The 21,912-nt window shown below is 39.5% G+C and overlaps 1 protein-coding gene across 1 annotated transcript; it reads left to right on the forward strand.

The window, feature by feature from the left end:
- The first annotated feature begins 425 nt into the window (after positions 1–425).
- LOC131948438 (Na(+)/citrate cotransporter) lies at positions 426–20,300 on the forward strand. Its single transcript, XM_059310042.1, has 16 exons — positions 426–634; positions 3,188–3,358; positions 4,884–5,033; positions 5,896–6,011; positions 12,504–12,664; positions 13,817–13,900; positions 14,296–14,323; positions 14,668–14,865; positions 15,437–15,565; positions 16,066–16,164; positions 16,353–16,457; positions 16,586–16,737; positions 17,356–17,468; positions 18,540–18,701; positions 19,031–19,168; positions 19,729–20,300. The coding sequence occupies exons 2-16, from the start codon at positions 3,254–3,256 to the stop codon at positions 19,891–19,893; spliced, it is 1,905 nt and encodes a 634-aa protein (XP_059166025.1). The 5' UTR covers positions 426–634; positions 3,188–3,253; the 3' UTR covers positions 19,894–20,300.
- Positions 20,301–21,912: the final 1,612 nt, after the last annotated feature.

The raw sequence follows: 21,912 nt of genomic DNA on the forward strand, positions 1-21,912 counted from the left end.
CCGAACCCCTGCGACTAATTCACCGAACCCCTAAGAATGACTCACCGAACCCCTAAGACTGATTCACCGAACCCCTGAGACTAATTCACCGAAACCCCTGAGACTGACTCCCCGAACCCCCTGAGACTGACTCCCCGAACCCCCTGAGACTGACTCCCCGAAACCCCTGAGACTGACTCCCCGAACCCCCTGAGACTGACTCCCCGAACCCCCTGAGACTGATTCACCGAACCCCATGGGTACGATCAAACCCACAACCACTGCCTTACGGTTATCAGTAACAACATGCTTATTAACTAAAAACCCCAATAATTTGCATAATACAACTCAATTAGCATACAGCCCACCCCCCTCCCCTACTCGCTAATCTCGCGACAAAACACGCAGGTAATATAAAAAAAAACAAACTGCAAGCTTATAGCTAGCCTTCAAACCCTGCACCAGATCAGCTTGACAGAAACATTGCAGTACATTTTTTTAGACCCCGCCCCTTTAGCACTATTAATAACAAGTGCAGTAACTCCAGGCAGTGCGGCGGGCATTAATCCACATATTATCCCATGGAGTAAGGATACGGGACTAATCTTCTTAACAAAAAAAAAAAACGGATTGCTGACTCAATGTGGGATCAGTAGTAAGTTAAAAATATTTTTGTTTCTGTGTTATATCCATACAATTATATCGATGTTATACTTTCACTGAATATTGTGTTTAAAAAGAGACAATACTATTAGATACATTCTTTTGATTATATATTTTAAAGTTTTTGTGTGCTTAGCGTAACATCTGCCTGGTGTATTAATTACGAATTTGAAACAGGAGACGTTTTTTTTTAAACCTTGACCGAGACGACATTTTTCCCATTCCCATTATATGGTAATTTTGCCTAGTGCAAGCTGTATCGGATCTTGATGTGTTCGCCAGATGTAACCATTTGTGTGATGAGTGGTTTCCCTTTTGTTTTGGTTTTATGTGTGTACTTTTTGGTCTGTTGGTAGACTCGCGTGTAGCACATTCAGAAAAACGTGTTTTCTAACACAAGTAGGAGACTCGTGTGTAGCACATTGAGAAAAACGTGTTTTGTAACGCAATGGGAAGAGCGTGTTTTTTAGCACATGGAGAAAAGCGTGTTTTTAGCACAGTGTAAAGAGCGTGTTTTTAAAACAAGAAATACATTTTCTTGATTAGAATTTCTTGCAGGTTTTTTTTTCAGCAGCCTAATCCTCACAGAGCAGTATCGATGTTAATTTTTTCCTGGCATGGTAACACTTTGTATTGGTCTTGTCAGTGGCGTAGCGAGGGGGGGCGAGGGGGGGGGGTTGCGGATCGCACCGGGTGACACCATTTAGGGGGGTGACACCAAGGCAAAAAATAGCAAAATATATAGATAGATAATAATTCCACTTAATTAAGTGATTAAGTTTGGGGGGGGGGGGGGGGGGGGGGCTGCAAATCGAAAGTTTGAGGGGGAGGGGGGGGGGTGTGCAAATCGAAAATTGAAAGGTTGATCCAGAGAGCGCGCCAAATTGAAAGTTTGTTCCCCCGGGCACAGGAAGGGTTGCTACGCCTCTGGGAGGGTGACACCATTAAGTGCCGCACCGGGTGACACCCGACCTCGCTACGCCACTGGGTCTTGTGTACAACGACTAGCTCTTTACTCTGCGAGAGAACCTGGTTTTGATAACAGTCATTAATGGGTTTTTATTTTAGCACCTCTTGCCAAATTTTAGTTTTATTGGTACTGATTCGCTCACCAAGGTCAGAGAAACGGATGAACTCTACTTCATCTGTTCCATTCACCATATGGACACCCATTTCCTAGACACGGTTTAGTGGAAGTTTAATATGTCTGGTTTTGCAACCCTTACATTTACTCTAACATCAGCAATACAGTGATACACAACAGAGGCGTAGCGACCCTTCCCGGCGCCCGGGGACAAACTTTTCGATTTGCACACCCCCCCCCTCAAACTTTCGATTTGCACACCCCCCCCCTCAAGATTTCGATTTTGCACCCCCCCCCCCTCAAACTTTCGATTTGCATCCCCCTCAACCTTTCAATTTATTTTTCGAACCCATTTTGGCGCCCGAATACATATGTCCCCCCCCCCCAGTGTTTCTTCCAGACTTTTTTCCGATATTTAGCGGCATAAGCATTCCAGGCGGGGAGGAAGGATGTAGTTATTCCTCACGGTAGACAATTTTCCCCTCTGGATATATGAAAAGCGTAAAAATAAGTTACCATTTAGGTAACTAACGCGCAACGGGGTAGGTGAAGTAGAGTGCACCTGTTTCCGCGACCTCGGTATATGCAGGGGGATAGTGTGTTCGATTCTATGCCAACTATCGGTCGATAACGCAGGTAAAGTAGAGTCCACCTGTTTCCTTGATCTCGGTATATGCAGGGATAGTGTGTTCGATTATGTGCCAACCGCCTTTACTTTCCTCACTGTGAGTCAGGTACCCAATAGAGCTGAGTGGACTCGCTGAGTCCTAAACCAGGATCCGAACCTGATGTATTATATATATATATATATATATATATATATATATATATATATATATATATATATATATATATTATACATGTACATAATGTTAGTAGCCGTCTTAGTCCTCCGACTTGGTAATGAAGTAAGTATAGGGGCGGTAAAATTGTTAATCCGGGCTGTAGCGATCTGTCACCTTCTAGTGACGTCACCCACCACCTGGAAATAATGCATTCATCAGTATAACAGTTACATTTTTTAAACTGTCAGCCCATCACGAACTCAATTAATTTTTTTTTTACACACCAAAGCACTTCTTATCGGTGCTAAAATACAGAATACCCAGTATTTGGGAACAGAGTTTCTTCCAGGGGGGGGGGGTGGCAGAGACCACACGAAGTAAGTCAACAACACCCCCCCCCCCCCCGACGAAATGGAATTAATATAGAAAACATATACTTTTACCAGCCTCGCCCCCCCCCCCCCCCCCGGAAAATGTTGTTCCGCCCCCCCCCCCCCCTCGGAGAAAAAAGTCTGGAAGAAACACTGCTTGGGAATATTTCTTTTACCACTTGTAACTTACACTGAACTTCTAAAGCATATAATACACACTTTTTCTTTGTTAGAATATGTCATCAAAGACCACGTACTCATTAACTATATTCACAATTTCTCAAAATAATTACCTGACTTTGTAGGGTCACCCAGCTGATAATTTATGACCTCCAAAGCGAGGCTTCCCTGCAGTGTGACCCGGATGAAAAATGAGCTCGAGCTTCTTTCGTCATCTGTGGGCGTGGCGTACGGTGTTGATCCTGCTTTTGACCCCTCTTCTACTTCTACCAATCATCCTGATCTTAGGCTCATCGGTAAGTGTGTGATGTTTTTTTTTTAAATACTGATTTTGTTCTTGTGTGTTTTGAACGTAAACTTGTTATACCTGTATCTAAGTAAGTTTAACCTGCTAATTAAACACGTTTTAAAATGAGTCTAATTTCTCATCAAAATAGTGGTCACCCATAAAGTCAAGTATTGTATAGAGATTATATCCTTTACTATCATTACATCATCATCTTATCCCGTTTTGTGCCCAAGATACACGGGGCAGAGGAAGTAGAGTTTATCTGTTTCAATGATCGCGACAAACAAAGGGTTATTGTGATCAGCCCTTAGCCCAGCCGTCTTTGTTTCCCTAACGTGAGTTAGGTATCTATCAGAAATGGGTGGACATTCTGCTGGTTTGAACCGGGATTCGAACTTGAGACTTTCGGGTTAGCAGTCTAGCTCTTTATCATTACATGTCGTCACTGAAAATCAACCCTTTCTTCCCCACCACCTTTGTAAAGAAAACAAAGGAACCGAAAGAGGAACAAAAGACAACCCCCCCCCCCCCCTAAAACAAACAAAACAAAGACAGTATTGTAGCCTTGAGTTAGGCTAGTGTTTATGTTTTACAAGTGTCAATTACATAACTCTTTACGGCCTGAGCCCCTACCCTAAAGCTCCTGTTAACACCATTTTTTTTTCGGTACAGATAAACATTATAAAACGTACGTTGTAAATCGTGTCTTGGTTTATATCGCTGGCTACCAGGTTTTGACAAGTCGTATATCGTGTTAACATAAACCTCATATCACTTATTGTGTTTTTGTTTGTTTGGGGAGGGGTGGGGGTAATTTAACCAGCTACAATAGCTGCGTACATAGACCTTCCTCAAACTTTTGTTAATAACGGTAAGACAATTGAGAAAGTTATATGTTCAGTATAATCTATGTCTGCAATAATAAATAAAATCAGTATGTTTTATAATCCCTTTTATTCCCCATTTTTTAAAAGATATATATAGGGCCTATATATATATATATATATATATATATATATATATATATATATATATATATATATATATATATATGTATATAGGGCCTGTATAGTTAAAATCTACTCTGCTAACCATGTTGTCCTAAAAACTAATCTTGGACAAGGGTGTGTGAAGGAATTAAAACGAGATGACCAGTCTTTATTCGGGGGTATTTGAAGCTTTCTCGGAGGAGGGGGGGATAGAGGGCGTACTAAAATTTCCGGTGGCTAGGGTAGGACATCGGTCATTTGATTTTATATATATATATATATATATATATATATATATATAATATTTTTTCTCTATTTTATTCGGGGCGGGGGGGGGGGGGGGGGGGGTTAATACCCCTCGAAGGAATGCCTGAAAGAGACCCTGGAGTTAACTCATATTATACTGCAAAAAAAAAAAAATGCTTCTCAGTATTCATAAGTCCCAATGTTAAAAAATCAAATTTTTTGTAGTAGCTAGTAATGTATCTACCTCTAACCACACGTCCATTACTGAAGTGCCATCTTTGTCTTTGGTCACCACAGGAAGCAAAATGTGCCTATGTGGTCATCCTAATGGCGGTGTACTGGATCACGGAGTCCCTCCCAGTGGGCGTGACGGCCTTGATCCCAGTTTTTCTGTTTCCGGTTTTCGAAATCATCTCATCCAGTGACGTAGCAGCCCAGTATATGAACGTAAGTGGGTTAAAATTATCTCCATTCATGGTTTTAGTTTACATTTTTACTATGTGTGTTTTTCTGAATTATTTGGTCTCTCTGTAATTGTTAATGTGTATGTGCCAAATTAAAAAAAAAATTCAGCCGTGATAAAACAGTTCAACGACGATGGTGAGGTGATAGATTGATTGCTAGAATTTTATGTATCTTGCCCTTTCTTACTGAATGTATTAATTTTTAAATTAAATTTTAAATACTAAATAAATGTGTCATTTATGGAATGGCGAGGTCGAAAGGAGGAGCGTTCGACTAATAACCCGAAAGTCTCGAGTTCGAATCCGGGTTCCAATCCGTAGAAAATCCCTGAGTTCACACAGCTTTGATGGGAACCTGAATCACGTTAGAGGAAGTAAAAGCAGCTGGGTGTAATGCTGACCACACTATCCTTTTATTCGCCAAAGTCACAAAAGCGGGTGAACTCAACTTCACTTGCGATTTGGACCGTCATATTCGAAAGGGAACTTTATTTACTTTAATGTCTAATTAGATTAAAAAATATATATTCTTGCATTGTCACCGGAGAAGAATGTATCTGGAAAGTCAATGAAATCGCTGCACTAGAAGTGGGTTGAATTTAAGTTACAAGATTTAATTTGCCAAATCTGACAAACAAAAACGAAAAAAAAAAAAAATAAACAAACAAAAACATCAACAAACAAACATTGCATAATGAATAAAAATTTTTTATTAAAGATTCAAGCTTTTGTTGTTTTTAAAGGTTAAAATTATACATTTAACCAAAAAAATGAAATTAGAAATGAAAACTCCCGGAATTAACTTCGAATCATCAAACGTGTTTTTTTAAATTCTCCCCATGCAGGATGTAAACATGCTGTTTATTGGAGGGTTGATGATCGCCATTGGCATCGAGTACTGGGAGCTCCATAGGCGTGTCGCACTCATGGTTCTCATGTGGGTGGGGGCTGAACCTAGGTGGTAAGTGTTTTAGTTGCGTTTTTAAACATTTTTTTTCTTAGTAAGATATAAATCACCAGTTAGCAAGCAGCAAACGTAACGCTGACTGATGCTGTGAGCTATTTAATAGAATCTTACACGGTGCAATCAACTTTAAATATCATTTGGTGGGAGTTGCGTCCCTTGTTAAAATAAAAAAATTGCAGGGAGACAACCTATAAATATGTCAAATGTCTCCAAAATATAGAGACATTCTGAACTAATACAATTTTTTAAAATCATTGTTAAATTTAACATTCAAATAAAAATTGACCAACATATTTGTTTACTTGAATTTGCATAATCAATGGTATTGAGTGAAGATAACGATAAAGTAAAACTGACTTGCAGTTTTTTAAAAGTTTAGTTTTAATCAACTAATGGAAGGAATAAAAATAAATATTTACAAAGTGAAACTGTTATCATACAAATATTCATCGGTAAAAAATAATTCTTCAGAAAAACGCAATGTTATTTTTTGTCAACGATATATTACACGGGTTCCCAAACTGGGGGTCGCGAAGGGCCCTCTGGGGGTCGCCAACTGGTATACTAAACCTTAGAAATGAGAAACAAAATAAATATTTAGAAGAATATCTGAAATTCGGCTTTAGTAACATCACTGGAAAGGGACTAGAGTAGAAGCCATGCGTACTGTACAAAGTTGTTCTCAGTCACGAGCTTATAAAATCTTCAAAACTAAAACGTCATTTGAGACGAGTTATTCGGAACACACCAAAAAATATATAGAGTTCCTTCGTCGGCATGAAACTAGTTGTAAACGTCAGAGACTTGATCGAACAGGAAGTTTTCACCAAGGAAACACGGCATTAGTGCAAGCATAATATGAAATCGCGATAGAAAATGTCAAGCAAAAGAAAACACAATAGGATAAAATCTCACCAAACGCTTCATGTTGAAGAAGTTAATTCTTGGGAATTCCAGTGCAGTAAAGATGCAACAAATATCTCTGCCTAATAATACTATTCAGCGGCTTATAGCAGACATGTCCGTAGATGTTAAACAACACATTTTTATTGAGATCAAGCTTTCACCATTGTTTGCTTTTCAAGTTGATAAATCAACAGACTTGAGTTCGTGATCGCAGTTGTTGGTCTTTGTCTATATTCATTCAGATGATAGAAAAGAAGAGTTGCTATTTTTTGAAGATAGCATGGAAAACAAGTTAATAAAAAGTCTAGTGACAATTTAAGCGCAATTTCCTTATGTTATCCATAACAATTTTTAATTTTTTGTTACCGAACGAAAAGATATTTTTGAAAACTTTCTTCAGCAATATTGTTCTAAATAATGGCAGGAATCGATTGGTAAATGTTTCAAGTCGCTAAGTGGCCTAGTTGCCGAGATATGAAAAAAAAACTGCATTTTTTTGAGGTTTTTTAGCTTTTCCGGGAAATCCAGGAAGGAATTCCGGGAATTTTTTTGGCCTACAATCATCCTCGGAACTTGCTTAACATATTTGCTTTGGAACTAGTCCTCGATATTGCTTCGTTGAGGAGGAGATACGACTTAAAGCTGCGGACACACATCCATCCATCCATCACCAGAAATGACGAGTTAATAATCGCAATAGTCCAGTATGGAAATTGCGCTAAAAATAAATACGTTTTATGAAACTGGATGATTAAAATGCGTTAAAACGGCTGTGGGGGCTTGTACGGATGGTGCGCCATCTATGTTTGGGTCAAAATCGGGCTTTCAGAAAACAGAAAAGATTTAGCTCCCTAACCACTGTCGTAACTTATATCAAATCTGGAACTTTCAAAGAACTGTACAAAGACATTAATAAAGATCATGAGGTTCTGCTTTTCTACACTACAGTATGCTGGCTGTCAAAAGGAAATGTAAATCGTGTTGTTGAATTGAAAGCTGAAATCAAGTTGTTCTTCAAAGTACAAATGAAACAAGACCTTTTGGTATACTTAAAAAGACATAGAGTGGTTGGAGAGAGTATCATACCTAGCAGATGTATTCGAACATCAACATAAGCTTAACCTGAAGCTTCAGGGAAAATGAACGAATATTATCACTTTCTATAATAATCTGGTGGCATTTTTATCAAAGCTGCAAAATCGGCGAAGAAAATACATCTTGGAAATATTGCCATGTTTGAGAACTTTGCAGTGTAGTAGATGAATCTGATTGTGAGATAGTTAACATTTTGAAAGAAGCGATTTCTGGGCATCTTGAATCTCTTGAAAACGAACTGCAGCGCTATTTCTCTGAGCTGAAAAAAGAAAAATCGCATTGACGCATTACCCATTCTCTTCTTCCCTTGATGTTGCCAGCATTCCCGATGAATTACAAGATGAATTCTTTGATTCGCAGAATGATTCCGCGTAGGATGAAAAACTGCACACACAATTTTGGTGTAGTATTCACCATTCATACCCAAACGTAAAATGGATTGAATTTTCGAGAATAGATTTTCAACACTATTCTCCGATTAAAAACAAAATTAAGAAATAAATTGAAGGTTGATAATGAAATAGGTTGGCGTTAACAAAAACTTAACCGCGAATGTTTAGTAAATAACATGTAATTTTACTCATGGTATTAAAACAGTTATCAAGGGTAGTTCATATTGAAAGTCTACTAGAAAAAGCTTATTTTAGTGCTTATAAATTTCCATACTAATTTCGGCGTTTTAATTCTATGGGGGTCGCGGGTCACTTACTTTTTATAAAAGGGGGTCGCCACTCGAAAAAGTTTGGGAACCAGTGATCTATTAGATGTAGATGTAAGCAGGTGCGTGTGTTCATCATAGGCTGATGCTTGGTATGATGCTGGGTATGATGTTTGTGTCTTGTACCCTCTAGGCTGGGTATGATGTTTGTGTCATGTACCCTCTAGGCTGGGTATGATGTTTGTGTCTTGTACCCTCTAGGTTGGGTATGATGTTTGTGTCTTGTACCCTCCAGGCTGGGTATGATGTTTGTGTCTTGTACCCTCTAGACTGGGTATGATGTTTGTGTCTTGTACCCTCTAGGCTGGGTATGATGTTTGTGTCTTGTACACTCTAGGCTGATGCTGGGTATGATGTTTGTGTCTTGTACCCTCTAGGCTGGGTATGATGTTTGTGTCTTGTACCCTCTAGGCTGGGTATGATGTTTGTGTCTTGTACCCTCTAGGTTGGGTATGATGTTTGTGTCTTGTACCCTCTAGGCTGGGTATGATGTTTGTGTCTTGTACCCTCTAGGCTGGGTATGATGTTTGTGTCTTGTACCCTCTAGGCTGGGTATGATGTTTGTATCTTGTACCCTCCAGGCTGGGTATGATGTTTGTGTCATGTACCCTCTAGGCTGGGTATGATGTTTGTGTCTTGTACTCTCTAGGCTGGGTATGATGTTTGTGTCTTGTACCCTCTAGGCTGGGTATGATGTTTGTGTCTTGTACCCTCTAGGCTGGGTATGATGTTTGTGTCTTGTACACTCTAGGCTGATGCTGGGTATGATGTTTGTGTCTTGTACCCTCTAGGCTGGGTATGATGTTTGTGTCTTGTACCCTCTAGGCTGGGTATGATGTTTGTGTCTTGTACCCTCTAGACTGGGTATGATGTTTGTGTCTTGTACCCTCTAGGCTGGATATGATGTTCGTGTCTTGTACCCTCTAGGCTGGGGATGATGTTTGTGTCTTGTACCCTCTAGGCTGGGTATGATGTTTGTGTCTTGTACCCTCTAGGCTGATGCTGGGGATGATTTTTGTGTCTTGTACCCTCTAGGCTGGGTATGATGTTTGTGTCTTGTACCCTCTAGGCTGGGTATGATGTTTGTGTCTTGTACCCTCTAGGCTGGGTATGATGTTTGTGTCTTGTACCATCTAGGCTGGGTATGATGTTTGTGTCTTGTACCCTCTAGGCTGGGTATGATGTTTGTGTCTTGTACCCTCTAGGCTGGGTATGATGTTTGTGTCTTGTACCCTCTAGGCTGGGTATGATGTTTGTGTCTTGTACCCTCTAGGCTGGGGATGATGTTTGTGTCTTGTACCCTCTAGGCTGGGTATGATGTTTGTGTCTTGTACCCTCTAGGCTGGGTATGATGTTTGTGTCTTGTACCCTCTAGGCTGGGTATGATGTTTGTGTCTTGTACCCTCTAGGCTGGGTATGATGTTTGTGTCTTGTACCCTCTAGGCTGGGTATGATGTTTGTGTCTTGTACCCTCTAGGCTGGGTATGATGTTTGTGTCTTGTACCTTCTAGGCTGGGTATGATGTTTGTGTCTTGTACCCTCTAGACTGGGTATGATGTTTGTGTCTTGTACCCTCTAGGCTGGGTATGATGTTTGTGTCTTGTACCCTCTAGGCTGGGTATGATGTTTGTGTCTTGTACCCTCTAGGCTGGGTATGATGTTTGTGTCTTGTACCCTCTAGGCTGGGTATGATGTTTGTGTCTTGTACCCTCTAGGCTGGGTATGATGTTTGTGTCTTGTACCCTCTAGGCTGGGTATGATGTTTGTGTCTTGTACCCTCTAGGCTGGGTATGATGTTTGTGTCTTGTACCCTCTAGGCTGGGTATGATGTTTGTGTCTTGTACCCTCTAGGCTGGGTATGATGTTTGTGTCTTGTACCCTCTAGGCTGGGTATGATGTTTGTGTCTTGTACTCTCTAGGCTGGGTATGATGTTTGTGTCTTGTACCCTCTAGGCTGGGTATGATGTGTGTGTCTTGTACCCTCTAGGCTGGGTATGATGTTTGTGTCTTGTACCCTCTAGGCTGGGTATGATGTTTGTGTCTTGTACCCTCTAGGCTGATGCTGGGTATGATGTTTGTGTCTTGTACCCTCTAGGTTGGGTATGATGTTTGTGTCTTGTACCCTCTAGGCTGATGCTGGGTATGATGTTTGTGTCTTGTACCCTCTAGGTTGGGTATGATGTGTGTGTCTTGTACCCTCTAGGCTGGGTATGATGTTTGTGTCTTGTACCCTCTAGGCTGGGTATGATGTTTGTGTCTTGTACCTTCTAGGCTGGGTATGATGTTTGTGTCTTGTACCCTCTAGGCTGGGTATGATGTTTGTGTCTTGTACCCTCTAGGCTGATGCTGGGTATGATGTTTGTGTCTTGTACCTTCTAGGCTGGGTATGATGTTTGTGTCTTGTACCCTCTAGGCTGGGTATGATGTTTGTGTCTTGTACCCTCTAGGCTGATGCTGGGTATGATGTTTGTGTCTTGTACACTCTAGGTTGGGTATGATGTTTGTGTCTTGTACCCTCTAGGCTGATGCTGGGTATGATGTTTGTGTCTTGTACCCTCTAGGCTGGGTATGATGTGTGTGTCTTGTACCCTCTAGGCTGGGTATGATGTTTGTGTCTTGTACCCTCTAGGCTGGGTATGATGTTTGTGTCTTGTACCTTCTAGGCTGGGTATGATGTTTGTGTCTTGTACCCTCTAGGCTGGGTATGATGTTTGTGTCTTGTACACTCTAGGCTGATGCTGGGTATGATGTTTGTGTCTTGTACCCTCTAGGCTGGGTATGATGTTTGTGTCTTGTACCCTCTAGGCTGGGTATGATGTTTGTGTCTTGTATCCTCTAGGCTGATGTTGGGTATGATGTTTGTGTCTTGTACCCTCTAGGCTGGGTATGATGTTTGTGTCTTGTACCCTCTAGGCTCGGTATGATGTTTGTGTCTTGTACCCTCTAGGCTGGGTATGATGTTTGTGTCTTGTACCCTCTAGGCTGGGTATGATGTTTGTGTCTTGTACCCTCCAGGCTGATGCTGGGTATGATGTTTGTGCCTTGTACCCTCTAGGCTGGGTATGATGTTTGTGTCTTGTACCCTCTAGGCTGGGTATGATGTTTGTGTCTTGTACCCTCCAGGCTGATGCTGGGTATGATGTTTGTGTCTTGTACCCTCTAGGCTGGGGATGATGTTTGTGTCTTGTACCCTCTTGGTTGATGCTGGGTATGATGTTTGTGTCTTGTACCCTCCAGGCTGATGCTGGGTATGATGTTTGTGTCTTGTACCCTCCAGGCTGATGCTGGGTATGATGTTTGTGCCTTGTACCCTCCAGGCTGATGCTGGGTATGATGTTTGTGTCTTGTACCCTCTAGGCTGATGTTGGGGATGATGTTTGTGTCTTGTACCCTCTAGGCTGGGTATGATGTTTGTGTCTTGTACCCTCTAGGCTGGGTATGATGTTTGTGTCTTGTACCCTCTAGGCTGGGGATGATGTTTGTGTCTTGTACCCTCTTGGTTGATGCTGGGTATGATGTTTGTGTCTTGTACCCTCCAGGCTGATGCTGGGTATGATGTTTGTGTCTTGTACCCTCCAGGCTGATGCTGGGTATGATGTTTGTGCCTTGTACCCTCCAGGCTGATGCTGGGTATGATGTTTGTGTCTTGTACCCTCTAGGCTGATGTTGGGGATGATGTTTGTGTCTTGTACCCTCTAGGCTGGGTATGATGTTTGTGTCTTGTACCCTCTAGGCTGGGTATGATGTTTGTGTCTTGTACTCTCCAGGCTGATGCTGGGCATGATGCTGGCCACCTGGTTCCTGTCCATGTGGATCTCTAACACGGCCACCACGGCCATGATGATCCCCATCACAGAGGCTGTGCTGGTACAGCTCAAGGGCACCGGGCAGAAAACTGTAGGACAGGGCAGCGGGCAGAAAGCTGAAGGTTAGTGTGGTTCGTGTTTTTCTTCTTATTCAATTTGTGTTCAAATCTTTTAGTTTACTTTATTTTAAAAATTTATTTGTGTGGGTGGGGGGTGTCTCCCCACATCTACTGTCGAATTTCATTGAAAAAAAGATAAAACCACTAACATTGTTAAAGAATAAAACACTTTATCTTAGGTCGCCTTTACCCCCATTCCTACATCCCATCCTCACATAGAACATCGTCAGTATGATCCCCTCCCTCTTGGGTATTCATCATCTTTTACCATTTGTAAAGTAGAGTTAATCTGTTTCAATGAACTCGACATACAAGGGGATAATGTGATCAGCACTATGCCCAGCCGCCTTTGTTTCACTGATAGGTACCCATCAGAGCTGGGACGGCTTAGGAACGTTCTACTCGAACTCGAGACTTTCGGGTTAGCAGTCTAGCGCCCTACAGCTAGACCACGTCGTCCCTCCTACGTGGTGTCGTCTTTAAAGACGTCCTTCCCCTTTTGTTAATTAATTAAAAATCTGGTATAAACAGAGTTGTCCTTGCCGTTATACCACACCTTAGAGGTTCAAACTCAAGGTTTTAAAAAGCCTAGAGCGAGGCTCCACCCTTTCATACCACCCCTCCTCTCATGGTGTCCGTTCTACATCGTCACAAACTTTCGACCAGGGGTGGACTGGATATGTCCAGGAGGCCTGGGAGATTTTAAAAGGGGGTCCTACCCCCAACCCCAGATAAAATTTTCAATGCGCGTTTTCACTCTCCATCAATGCCTGAATTTGACGCATTGCTATGAAGAAATGAAAAGAGTAAAATGGAGAAATAGCTACAAATTTTTTTTTATTTTAAAACATCTAAACACTAATAGGACTATTACATCACATGCACTGCGTTGGGGGGGGGGGATGGGGGGGCGAGGGTTTTTTTTCCTTGGGGGCCACCTGGATTTTTGCTGGTAGATCGGCATGCCAGTCCACCCCTCCCCCTCCCGTTTAGAAGTGCGGTGTCATATCTGGGACACCCCCCCCCCCCCCCCGCAAAAAACCCAACGAAAAACAAAAAACAAACAAAAACTTCTAAATATAAAAAAAACTTCTAAATCAAAAACTTATAAAAACGCTTAAGTCAAGATCATTCTTGAACCGAATTTCTCATCAGATCCGGATAACTTGGAGCTGAAAGTAGTGCTGCAGGAGAACGGTAAAGCGGCGGATCACTACGACGTTGAAAGCAACGAGAAGTAAGCCTATATGAGTTTACAAATGTATTCTTACATTACATTTTCGTGTGTAAAATTAATAAATCGCTCGATAAAATTAGTTTTGCGAATCAAAATACTACTGTTCAAACTAATGTTTGAAAAAATAGAACAATATTGCGACTGCTTACATAAGTTAAGTTCCCTTTTCGAACCTGACGGTCAATGGGGCAGGTTAAGTAGATTTCACCGGTTTCTATGAACTCGGCATATGAAGAGATAGTGTGGTCAGCACTATGCCCAGCCGCCTTTATTTTTTCTAACTTGGGTTAGGTACCCATCAGGGCTGGGTAGACTCAATGACGTTCTGCTGACTTGAACCCGGATTCGAACTCGAGACTGTCGGGTAGCAATGTATGTATGGATCATCTACAAATAGACTCAAACTCCAGACATAAGGAGGACAAGTAATTAAAAATGCAACTGTTCATAATTATGTGTTTTATGAGAAGTTTTTTTTTTAAATAATAATAATAATAATCATAATGGCCATCTTTATAAATATCAGGTTCGAGATGTTTTTATCATTCTGGTATCAAACACATATTAATAATATCCTTTAGTCATCTCTCATATTTAATTATCTAAAGTTAGGTATTTAACGATGGTTAAAGTAGAAGTAGTTCAGCATAGGGGAACATATCTTATTTTTGTTTTGTTCAAAATTATCATCATTAAAAGAATTATCCTTTATTTTTAAAAAAACCTAAACAATACTAAAAAAAGTTTTTAAAATATTGTTTTCAACCAGATCTGTTGCCAGTAAAACTCCCGCCTCACAAGAGAAAGCCACACCGTTAGAGGAACCGGGCGAAGACGAGGACGACGCCCACTTTAAAAGGCTCTGCAAAGGGATGTCACTGTGTATCTGCTACGCGGCCAACTCGGGCGGTATCGCAAGTCTCACCGGCACGGGGCCCAATCTGGCCCTCAAGGCCCACGCTGACACGTAAGTCGGAAAATCGCAAGTCTCAACGGCAACTACTTATAAAGCGTTTGTATTAAGTTGTTCCCATGGTATCTACCAGAGTTTCTTCCACCCCCCCCCCCCCCGAAGAAAGTCTACCGCCCCCCGAACGAGATTGAATTTATATAGTAAACATACACTTTTACCAGTGTCTGCCCCCTCCCCCCCGAAAATATCAAGTGCCCCCCCCCCCCCCCCCCCACGGAGAAAAAATTCTGGAAGAAACACTGGTGTGTACAGCCTCAGTTCTAATCATGTACCCCGCCCCTCACTCTCAGCTTTTGTATCGAGAAGTGAATGACGAAGCGCAAAGGATCTATATTAACGGATGGAGTGACACACTACCAAGCGGCGTACATTACAGATTAAAGCGAAATTACTATTCACACACGCCCCATCCTAACCTAATCTGTTATAGCTGGGTTAAAATAATGTAAACACATAATCCAAAGTTGAATATGTAAATGTAAATTAAGTCTGCTTTGAAGATTACGAAAAAATATTCGACTTTATAATTCAGGTGAATAATTTTTTTTTTAAATTTGGTTTGAAGATTGTACGAAAAAAGTCACCTGTCTAACCCAGTGACGTTTGGCACCTGGATGGCGTTTGGTCTGCCCCTGTCTGTACTGGTCCTCCTCGTCTGCTGGTGCTGGTTACAGGTGGCCTTTCTAAGATGCAGGTGAGAACTTTTAATCCGTAATCCATATAATCCATGACCATAGCTTTCGTGATTTTTTTCTTTAAGTTAGTAATAAAATCTTATATTATTTATTCATCAAAAACAACATTTTAGCCATAAGTATAACATTCTAGTTTATTTTTATTTTGAGTTAATAAAAATCTTGCTTTAATTATTCATCAAAACCTAAACTATATGTAAAATAGTTTAAATTAATATTAGTACAGTTTGAATGCTAAGCCACTTTGATTGCTTAATGGGTTGCTTCCCTTTTCTTTTGTTACCTCGAGAAAATGATAAATTAGCCACACAAAAATATTAATTCGGAAATAAATTTTAAATAGAAATTAATACTTTAATTTTTATATTACGAAAGTACTTTAAAAATCGTTAGTCTTATTTTAATTAGTCGTATATCAGTGATTTAATAAAAAGAACATTTTCTTCCTTAAAGTTGTAAACGGTCAACACCATAAATAAACAATGTATATTTGTTTAAGAGGGGCATGCAGCTGTTGCAGTAAGAAGAAAGACAGCGACCAGTCTAAAAGAATAAAAGCAGTCATTAGTGACGAATACAACAAACTGGGACCACTAGTGTGAGAAAATAGATTTTTTAAAATGTAAAGTAACTAAAATTTATAACTTGACTGACGATTTGTATAAGCAAAATGACACACTGTGACTCCCTAAACGAAAAAGTTTAAAATCTTAGAATAATGCAGAGTTAGGGTTAATTTTATTAATGCATATGTGTGTAAAAGAATATTTCATTCAACCGTTGCAGGTTCGGGCAGGTGATGATCATTATTCTGTTTGTGGTGCTGGTCACTTTGTGGATAACACGTGACCTCGGAGGCGTGGCCGGATGGGGAACTCTCTTCAAGCCCGAGTAATCATTGTTTTACGGTTCATTGAACTAGATATAAACATTACTTAACACTTAGCATTTGTAGTTAGGTGCTTTATCTGATATTGACGGAGCTTTAGACACTAATACTTGCATTAAATTATTTTCAGGGTCAAAGATGGCGCCGCAGCCATCTTGATTTCCGTCCTGCTGTTTGCCCTCCCCTCCACCCTCCCGTGTTTGAAAAGCTACTCCGACCCGGCGCACCCTCAGAAGTGGGAGAGGGCAAAGTTCAAGGGCGTGGACAGCGAGCTGGTCCGGTGTAAGTCTTGTGTGTCTTTGTGAGTGTCCGTGCATATGTATGTGTGTGGGTGTCTGAGTGCGTTCGTGTGTGTGTATATGCGCGTGCATGAGTGCTTGTCCGTGTGCATTCGAGAGTGTATATATATATATATATATATATATATATATATATATATATATATATATATATATATATATATATATATATATATATATATATATATATATATATATACGTGTGCACATGTGTATGTGAAAGTTGCTCCATATGTCTAATGCGACCTGATTAGTATTCCACCTTCTACCTCCCACAAAAATGCTCAAACCCTTTTGGTTATGTGTAAACAACAGCAGTAAAGCAACTTCTTTGAATTGTCATTTAGCAACTCATAATAATTTGACCGTGCCAACAAATACTCACACACACAAAACTAGATGAAATAGAAAATGAAATAATAGAACATGAAATAGAACATGAAATAGAACATGAAATAGAACATAAATAGAACATAAAATAGAACATGAAATAGAACATGAAATATCACATGAAATATCACATGAATTATCACATGAAATAAAAGTAACATTTGTGTAGCTAAACTATTTAAGTGTAAACAAAACATTATTATTTCCCAAGTTGGACCTCTAGAGATCCGCCCTCTGCTCAACTGGAAGGTTGTCCACGAGAAGATGCCCTGGCATCTGTTTCTGCTGCTTGGTGGCGGATATGCCCTGTCACGTGGGTGTGAGGTCAGTATATACTTAATTTGTACTTTAGGCAATGAGTACGTTGCGCATTAGTGTGTTTGTGTGTGTGTAGGTGGGGGAGAGTGTAATGGACGGTAACCACCCTCATCAGTATAACACAACATAACACAATATAACACAATGATAAACCACCCCTATCATCCCTCTTGTGTTAAATGATACATGAATAATTCCTTCCCCCTGTTGTGAAAAGTGTATTCCAATAAAACAGAAAAGGGAAATAACTCTAAGATTACCAAGTACAGCAAGATACTTTTGCGTATTTTGTAAATAATTCGAGTAAGGTTCGGTATAGATTTTTTTCTATTTCCTAAATTTAGTCAATTTTATAGTTTAAAAAATGAACGGAAGTTCCCATCTGCAAAGAAAAGTAAAAAAAAATGACCATATATTAGAATGAAGCTTGCGGTAAAAGTTAGGGTAACTGTTTGTTTTTAAAACAAATATTGCGTTGGGACAACATGATATAATTATGCTTTTACAGTGTGTTCGTTTTAAAAAAATAGCCTAATTCTAACATTATGTCGAGGCATTACAAGTTGGACGACATAGGCCTATAAAGAGAAATAGTTGTCATTTTGGATGTTTGTTTGTGTGGAAAGTTCTCCCCCCCCCCCCCCATACCCCACCACACCACACATACTGTAACGTACCTACGCCACTGCCAAAAACATAAATCTTTCAATCCTTGTGATTGTGTTTACAGTAAAATCAACTGGACTTGAGGTGCTTTTAAAAAAAAAATTTAATCACCTTTTGTAAGGGAGACAACTCAAATATTATTTTAAAAAAGAAATCCTAATTTCAATTCGGGTTAGAGTCAAAGAGTCGTGGTTTTGCTTTTTTCTTTTTTTAAATCACCGTATGGAAGGGAGACAACTCAATTATTATTATTAAAAAATACTAGTTTTAATTCGGGTTAGAGTCAGAGAGTTGTGTTTTGCTTTTTTATTTGGTTTAGCAGCTTATGGAAGGGAGACAATATTTAAAAAAGTAAATCTTAGTTTCAATACGGGATTAGTATTTTGACTTGTTTCCCTTGACCATTTTCAGAAGTCCGGCCTGTCCCTGTGGATCGGCACCCAGCTGTCCTTCCTGAGTGGCTGGAACCAGTGGGGCATTCTCTTCATCATCTGCTACCTGACCGCAGCACTGACCGAAGTGACGTCAAACACCGCCATAGCCACACTCTTGATGCCCATCATGTCTCAGCTGGTAGGTTACTTAGGTCTACATGGACATACATGTATGCTCATACACATACATTATATGGGAATAGGCATATATATATATATATATATATATATATATATATATATATATATATATATATATATATACATATGTGTGTGTATGGCAAGTCCGAATAGAGGCTAATGCGTGCGCGCGCGAACACACACATATATATTATTTTGTAAACAAATCCCTATTCCCCCCTATATATATATATATATATATATATATATATATATATATATATATATATATATATAAGGCCTAAAAGTACTTTGCAATGTTATGTAACCTGTGTTACCGTGTTGCAGGCTCTCACCACATGTGTCCATCCACTGTACTACATGCTACCCACTGCCCTCTCCTGCTCCTTCGCCTTTATGCTGCCTGTAGCCACGCCCCCTAACGCCATTGTTTTCGCCTACGGGAGAATTAAAATTGCCGACATGGTAAGCTCAACAGTAGCAGTCTTTCCTGTTTTACTTTTTAAAATAATCTTTTTTAATTATCTTATAATTAAGCATATGATTTTTCTAAACGTAATTTAATTAATTCAGCACATTTGAAAAATATATACTCTCAAACCATTAAATCAAGAGTCGTTTCTAATGTTATATATAAATTGTAAACTATTATAATGGCCATCAGTAAATAACTTAAAGCAAATGAAGATATTTTATACTCCGTTTTCCTATCGTCGTGAATATTCCAAACACATATATCACACCATTCCCATAAAAAATAGCATCACATCTTTTGCAGAAACTCGCCCTTAAAATAGATATAGATCTAGTTATAACCAAAACAGGATTTTCATAATTTTTGTTCTTTAAAATACAAAATATGTGTTAGTCACATTTCTTGAGCCCTTCCATCCCCTTAACCCGTGTAACACATCTTCAAAAAACTGTGATTACTCCCCATTCGCCATAGCTATGTATATGAAGTTAGTTATGGATAACTCCTTATAATTATATGCACATTAGGAATTTGATCTGACCTTATCCAGGCATCCACTGGTCTAGTGTTGAACATCCTTGCCGTCCCCTGCCTGATTGCCGTGACTGGAACTATAGGCAACGCCATCTTTTCTTTTGACGACATCCCAGCATTCCAAGGATTGAACTCGACCATCTGTGGTCACAACCTCAGCTATGTCGTCCATTCCATCTAGGTACAGACTGCTGGGCACATGTTGTTAGACTAGAACCAGATACATGTTCCTGGCACGAGTTGTTAGACTAGAACCAGATACATGTTCCTGGCACGAGTTGTTAGACTAGAACCAGATACATGTTCCTGGCACAAGTTGTTAGACTAGAACCAGATACATGTTCCTGGCACGAGTTGTTAGACTAGAACCAGATACATGCTCCTGGCACGAGTTGTTAGACTAGAACCAGATACATGTTCCTGGCACAAGTTGTTAATGTTGTTAAATCAAAACGAGATAAGGCCTACATGTTCATGGCACAAGTTGTTAGACTAGAACCAGATACATGTTCCTGGCACAAGTTGTTAATGTTGTTAAATCAAAACGAGATAGGGCCTACATGTTCATGGCACAAGTTGTTAAATTAGAACTAGATACATGTTCTTGGCACAAGCTGTTAATGTTGTTAAATCAAAACGAGATAGGGCCTACATGTTCATGGCACAAGTTGTTAGACTAGAACCAGATACATGTTCCTGGCACAAGTTGTTAAACTAAAACCAGATACATGTTCCTGGCATAAGTTGTTAAACTAAAACCAGATACATGTTCCTGGCACCAGTTGTTAATGTTGCTAAATCAAAACCAAAAAGGGCCTACATGTTCACGGCACAAGTTGTTAAACCAAAACCAGATACATGTACTTGGCACATTATAGTAAACAAAAACCATGCTATTTTGTGACATGCATATCATAATTGTATTTTTAAAATTTATACATGTTGTTTAAAACACTATGCATATCAATGTTTATGTCTAAAATGTAAATAATGTCTAAAAGTATGATTATATTGTTTGATAAATATGTTGTTTGTTAAGACATTTTTTATTTATGTAACCTATTTTAGTTAAAGATTGTCTTAAATTACAATAAACACTATATACATATGTGTCTAGATGTGTATATACACACATATATACAAATAATATTAGTTTATGTGTATATTTGTTTGTACACGTAGAGCTCTACGATAATATATATATATATATATATATATATATATATATATATATATATATATATATATATATATATATATATATATATATATATATATAAATATATCTTAAAACGTGTGAATATTTGCTATATTTTATAATTAAAGATGTAATACACACAAAGCTGTGTACTTGCTGTTTATAAACTAGCGTTTATTCGAAACTTAAACAGTGTGATTAGTTTGGAAGCGTCTCAATGGGCTACACTTAGGGTTAAAGGTCACCCCTGCCCCAGTGGCGTAGGCAAGGGGGGTTAGGTGGGGGGTTATAACCACTCCCATGGACTCACACCCCTATATATATATATATATATATATATATATATATATATATATATATATATATATATATATATATATATATATGATTTTCTACATATAAAAAATATTTGAACCCCTCCCATTACCTATTCCTGGCTACGCCACTGCCCCTGACTACAGCAAAACTGTGAGCACCCAACAAAATCTGTTTTAAATGCTCTTGACACTTGGTGCTGTTGTTAATGTATCCGTTTATTTACGGTATTGTGAGCCCGTGTGACCCATGAACCTTGAACTCTATTAGGTCACGTGATGCCTCAGCGGACATATTAGTGGAAGAAATATAAAGTTGCCCTTTTGGACCCAGAGGTCAATAGGTCAACTGTTCCTATTTCCGTGACCTCGGCATGTGAAGGGATAGTGTGGTCACCTTTACGTAACGTGAGTCAAGTCCCTAGGGACTCAGTAACATTCTACGGACTTAATTCTGGGATTCGAACAGGAAATGTTCTGGTTATTAGTCGTGCGCGCAACCATTCGACCACGCCTTTGTTTGTCAAGTAGTCTTGGCCAAATGATACTTGCAATAAAATGAAGATGGAAACATAAGAACAGCGTATGCTCGGTGGTGTTGTTTTTGGTTTCTGTAGACAGAGTTTCTTCCAGGCATCTCTTCGAACGAAATGGAATTTATATAAAAAATATATACTTTTGACAGGGT

This window comes from Physella acuta, unplaced genomic scaffold, assembly GCF_028476545.2.
Source record: "Physella acuta isolate Inbredline_101_S28 unplaced genomic scaffold, ASM2847654v3 ptg000646l, whole genome shotgun sequence".
In the NCBI taxonomy this organism is placed as follows: Eukaryota; Metazoa; Mollusca; class Gastropoda; family Physidae; genus Physella; species Physella acuta.

Bases quoted from the DNA above. Each gene is read 5' to 3' on its own strand.
- LOC131948438 (XM_059310042.1), top strand. From the start codon at position 3,254: ATGAGCTCGAGCTTCTTTCGTCATCTGTGGGCGTGGCGTACGGTGTTG. The intron at 14,866-15,436 runs GTAAGTCGGAAA...TTTGGTTTGAAG, and splicing joins CTCAAGGCCCACGCTGACAC to ATTGTACGAAAAAAGTCACC. The intron at 16,165-16,352 runs GTGAGAAAATAG...CAACCGTTGCAG, and splicing joins AACAAACTGGGACCACTAGT to GTTCGGGCAGGTGATGATCA.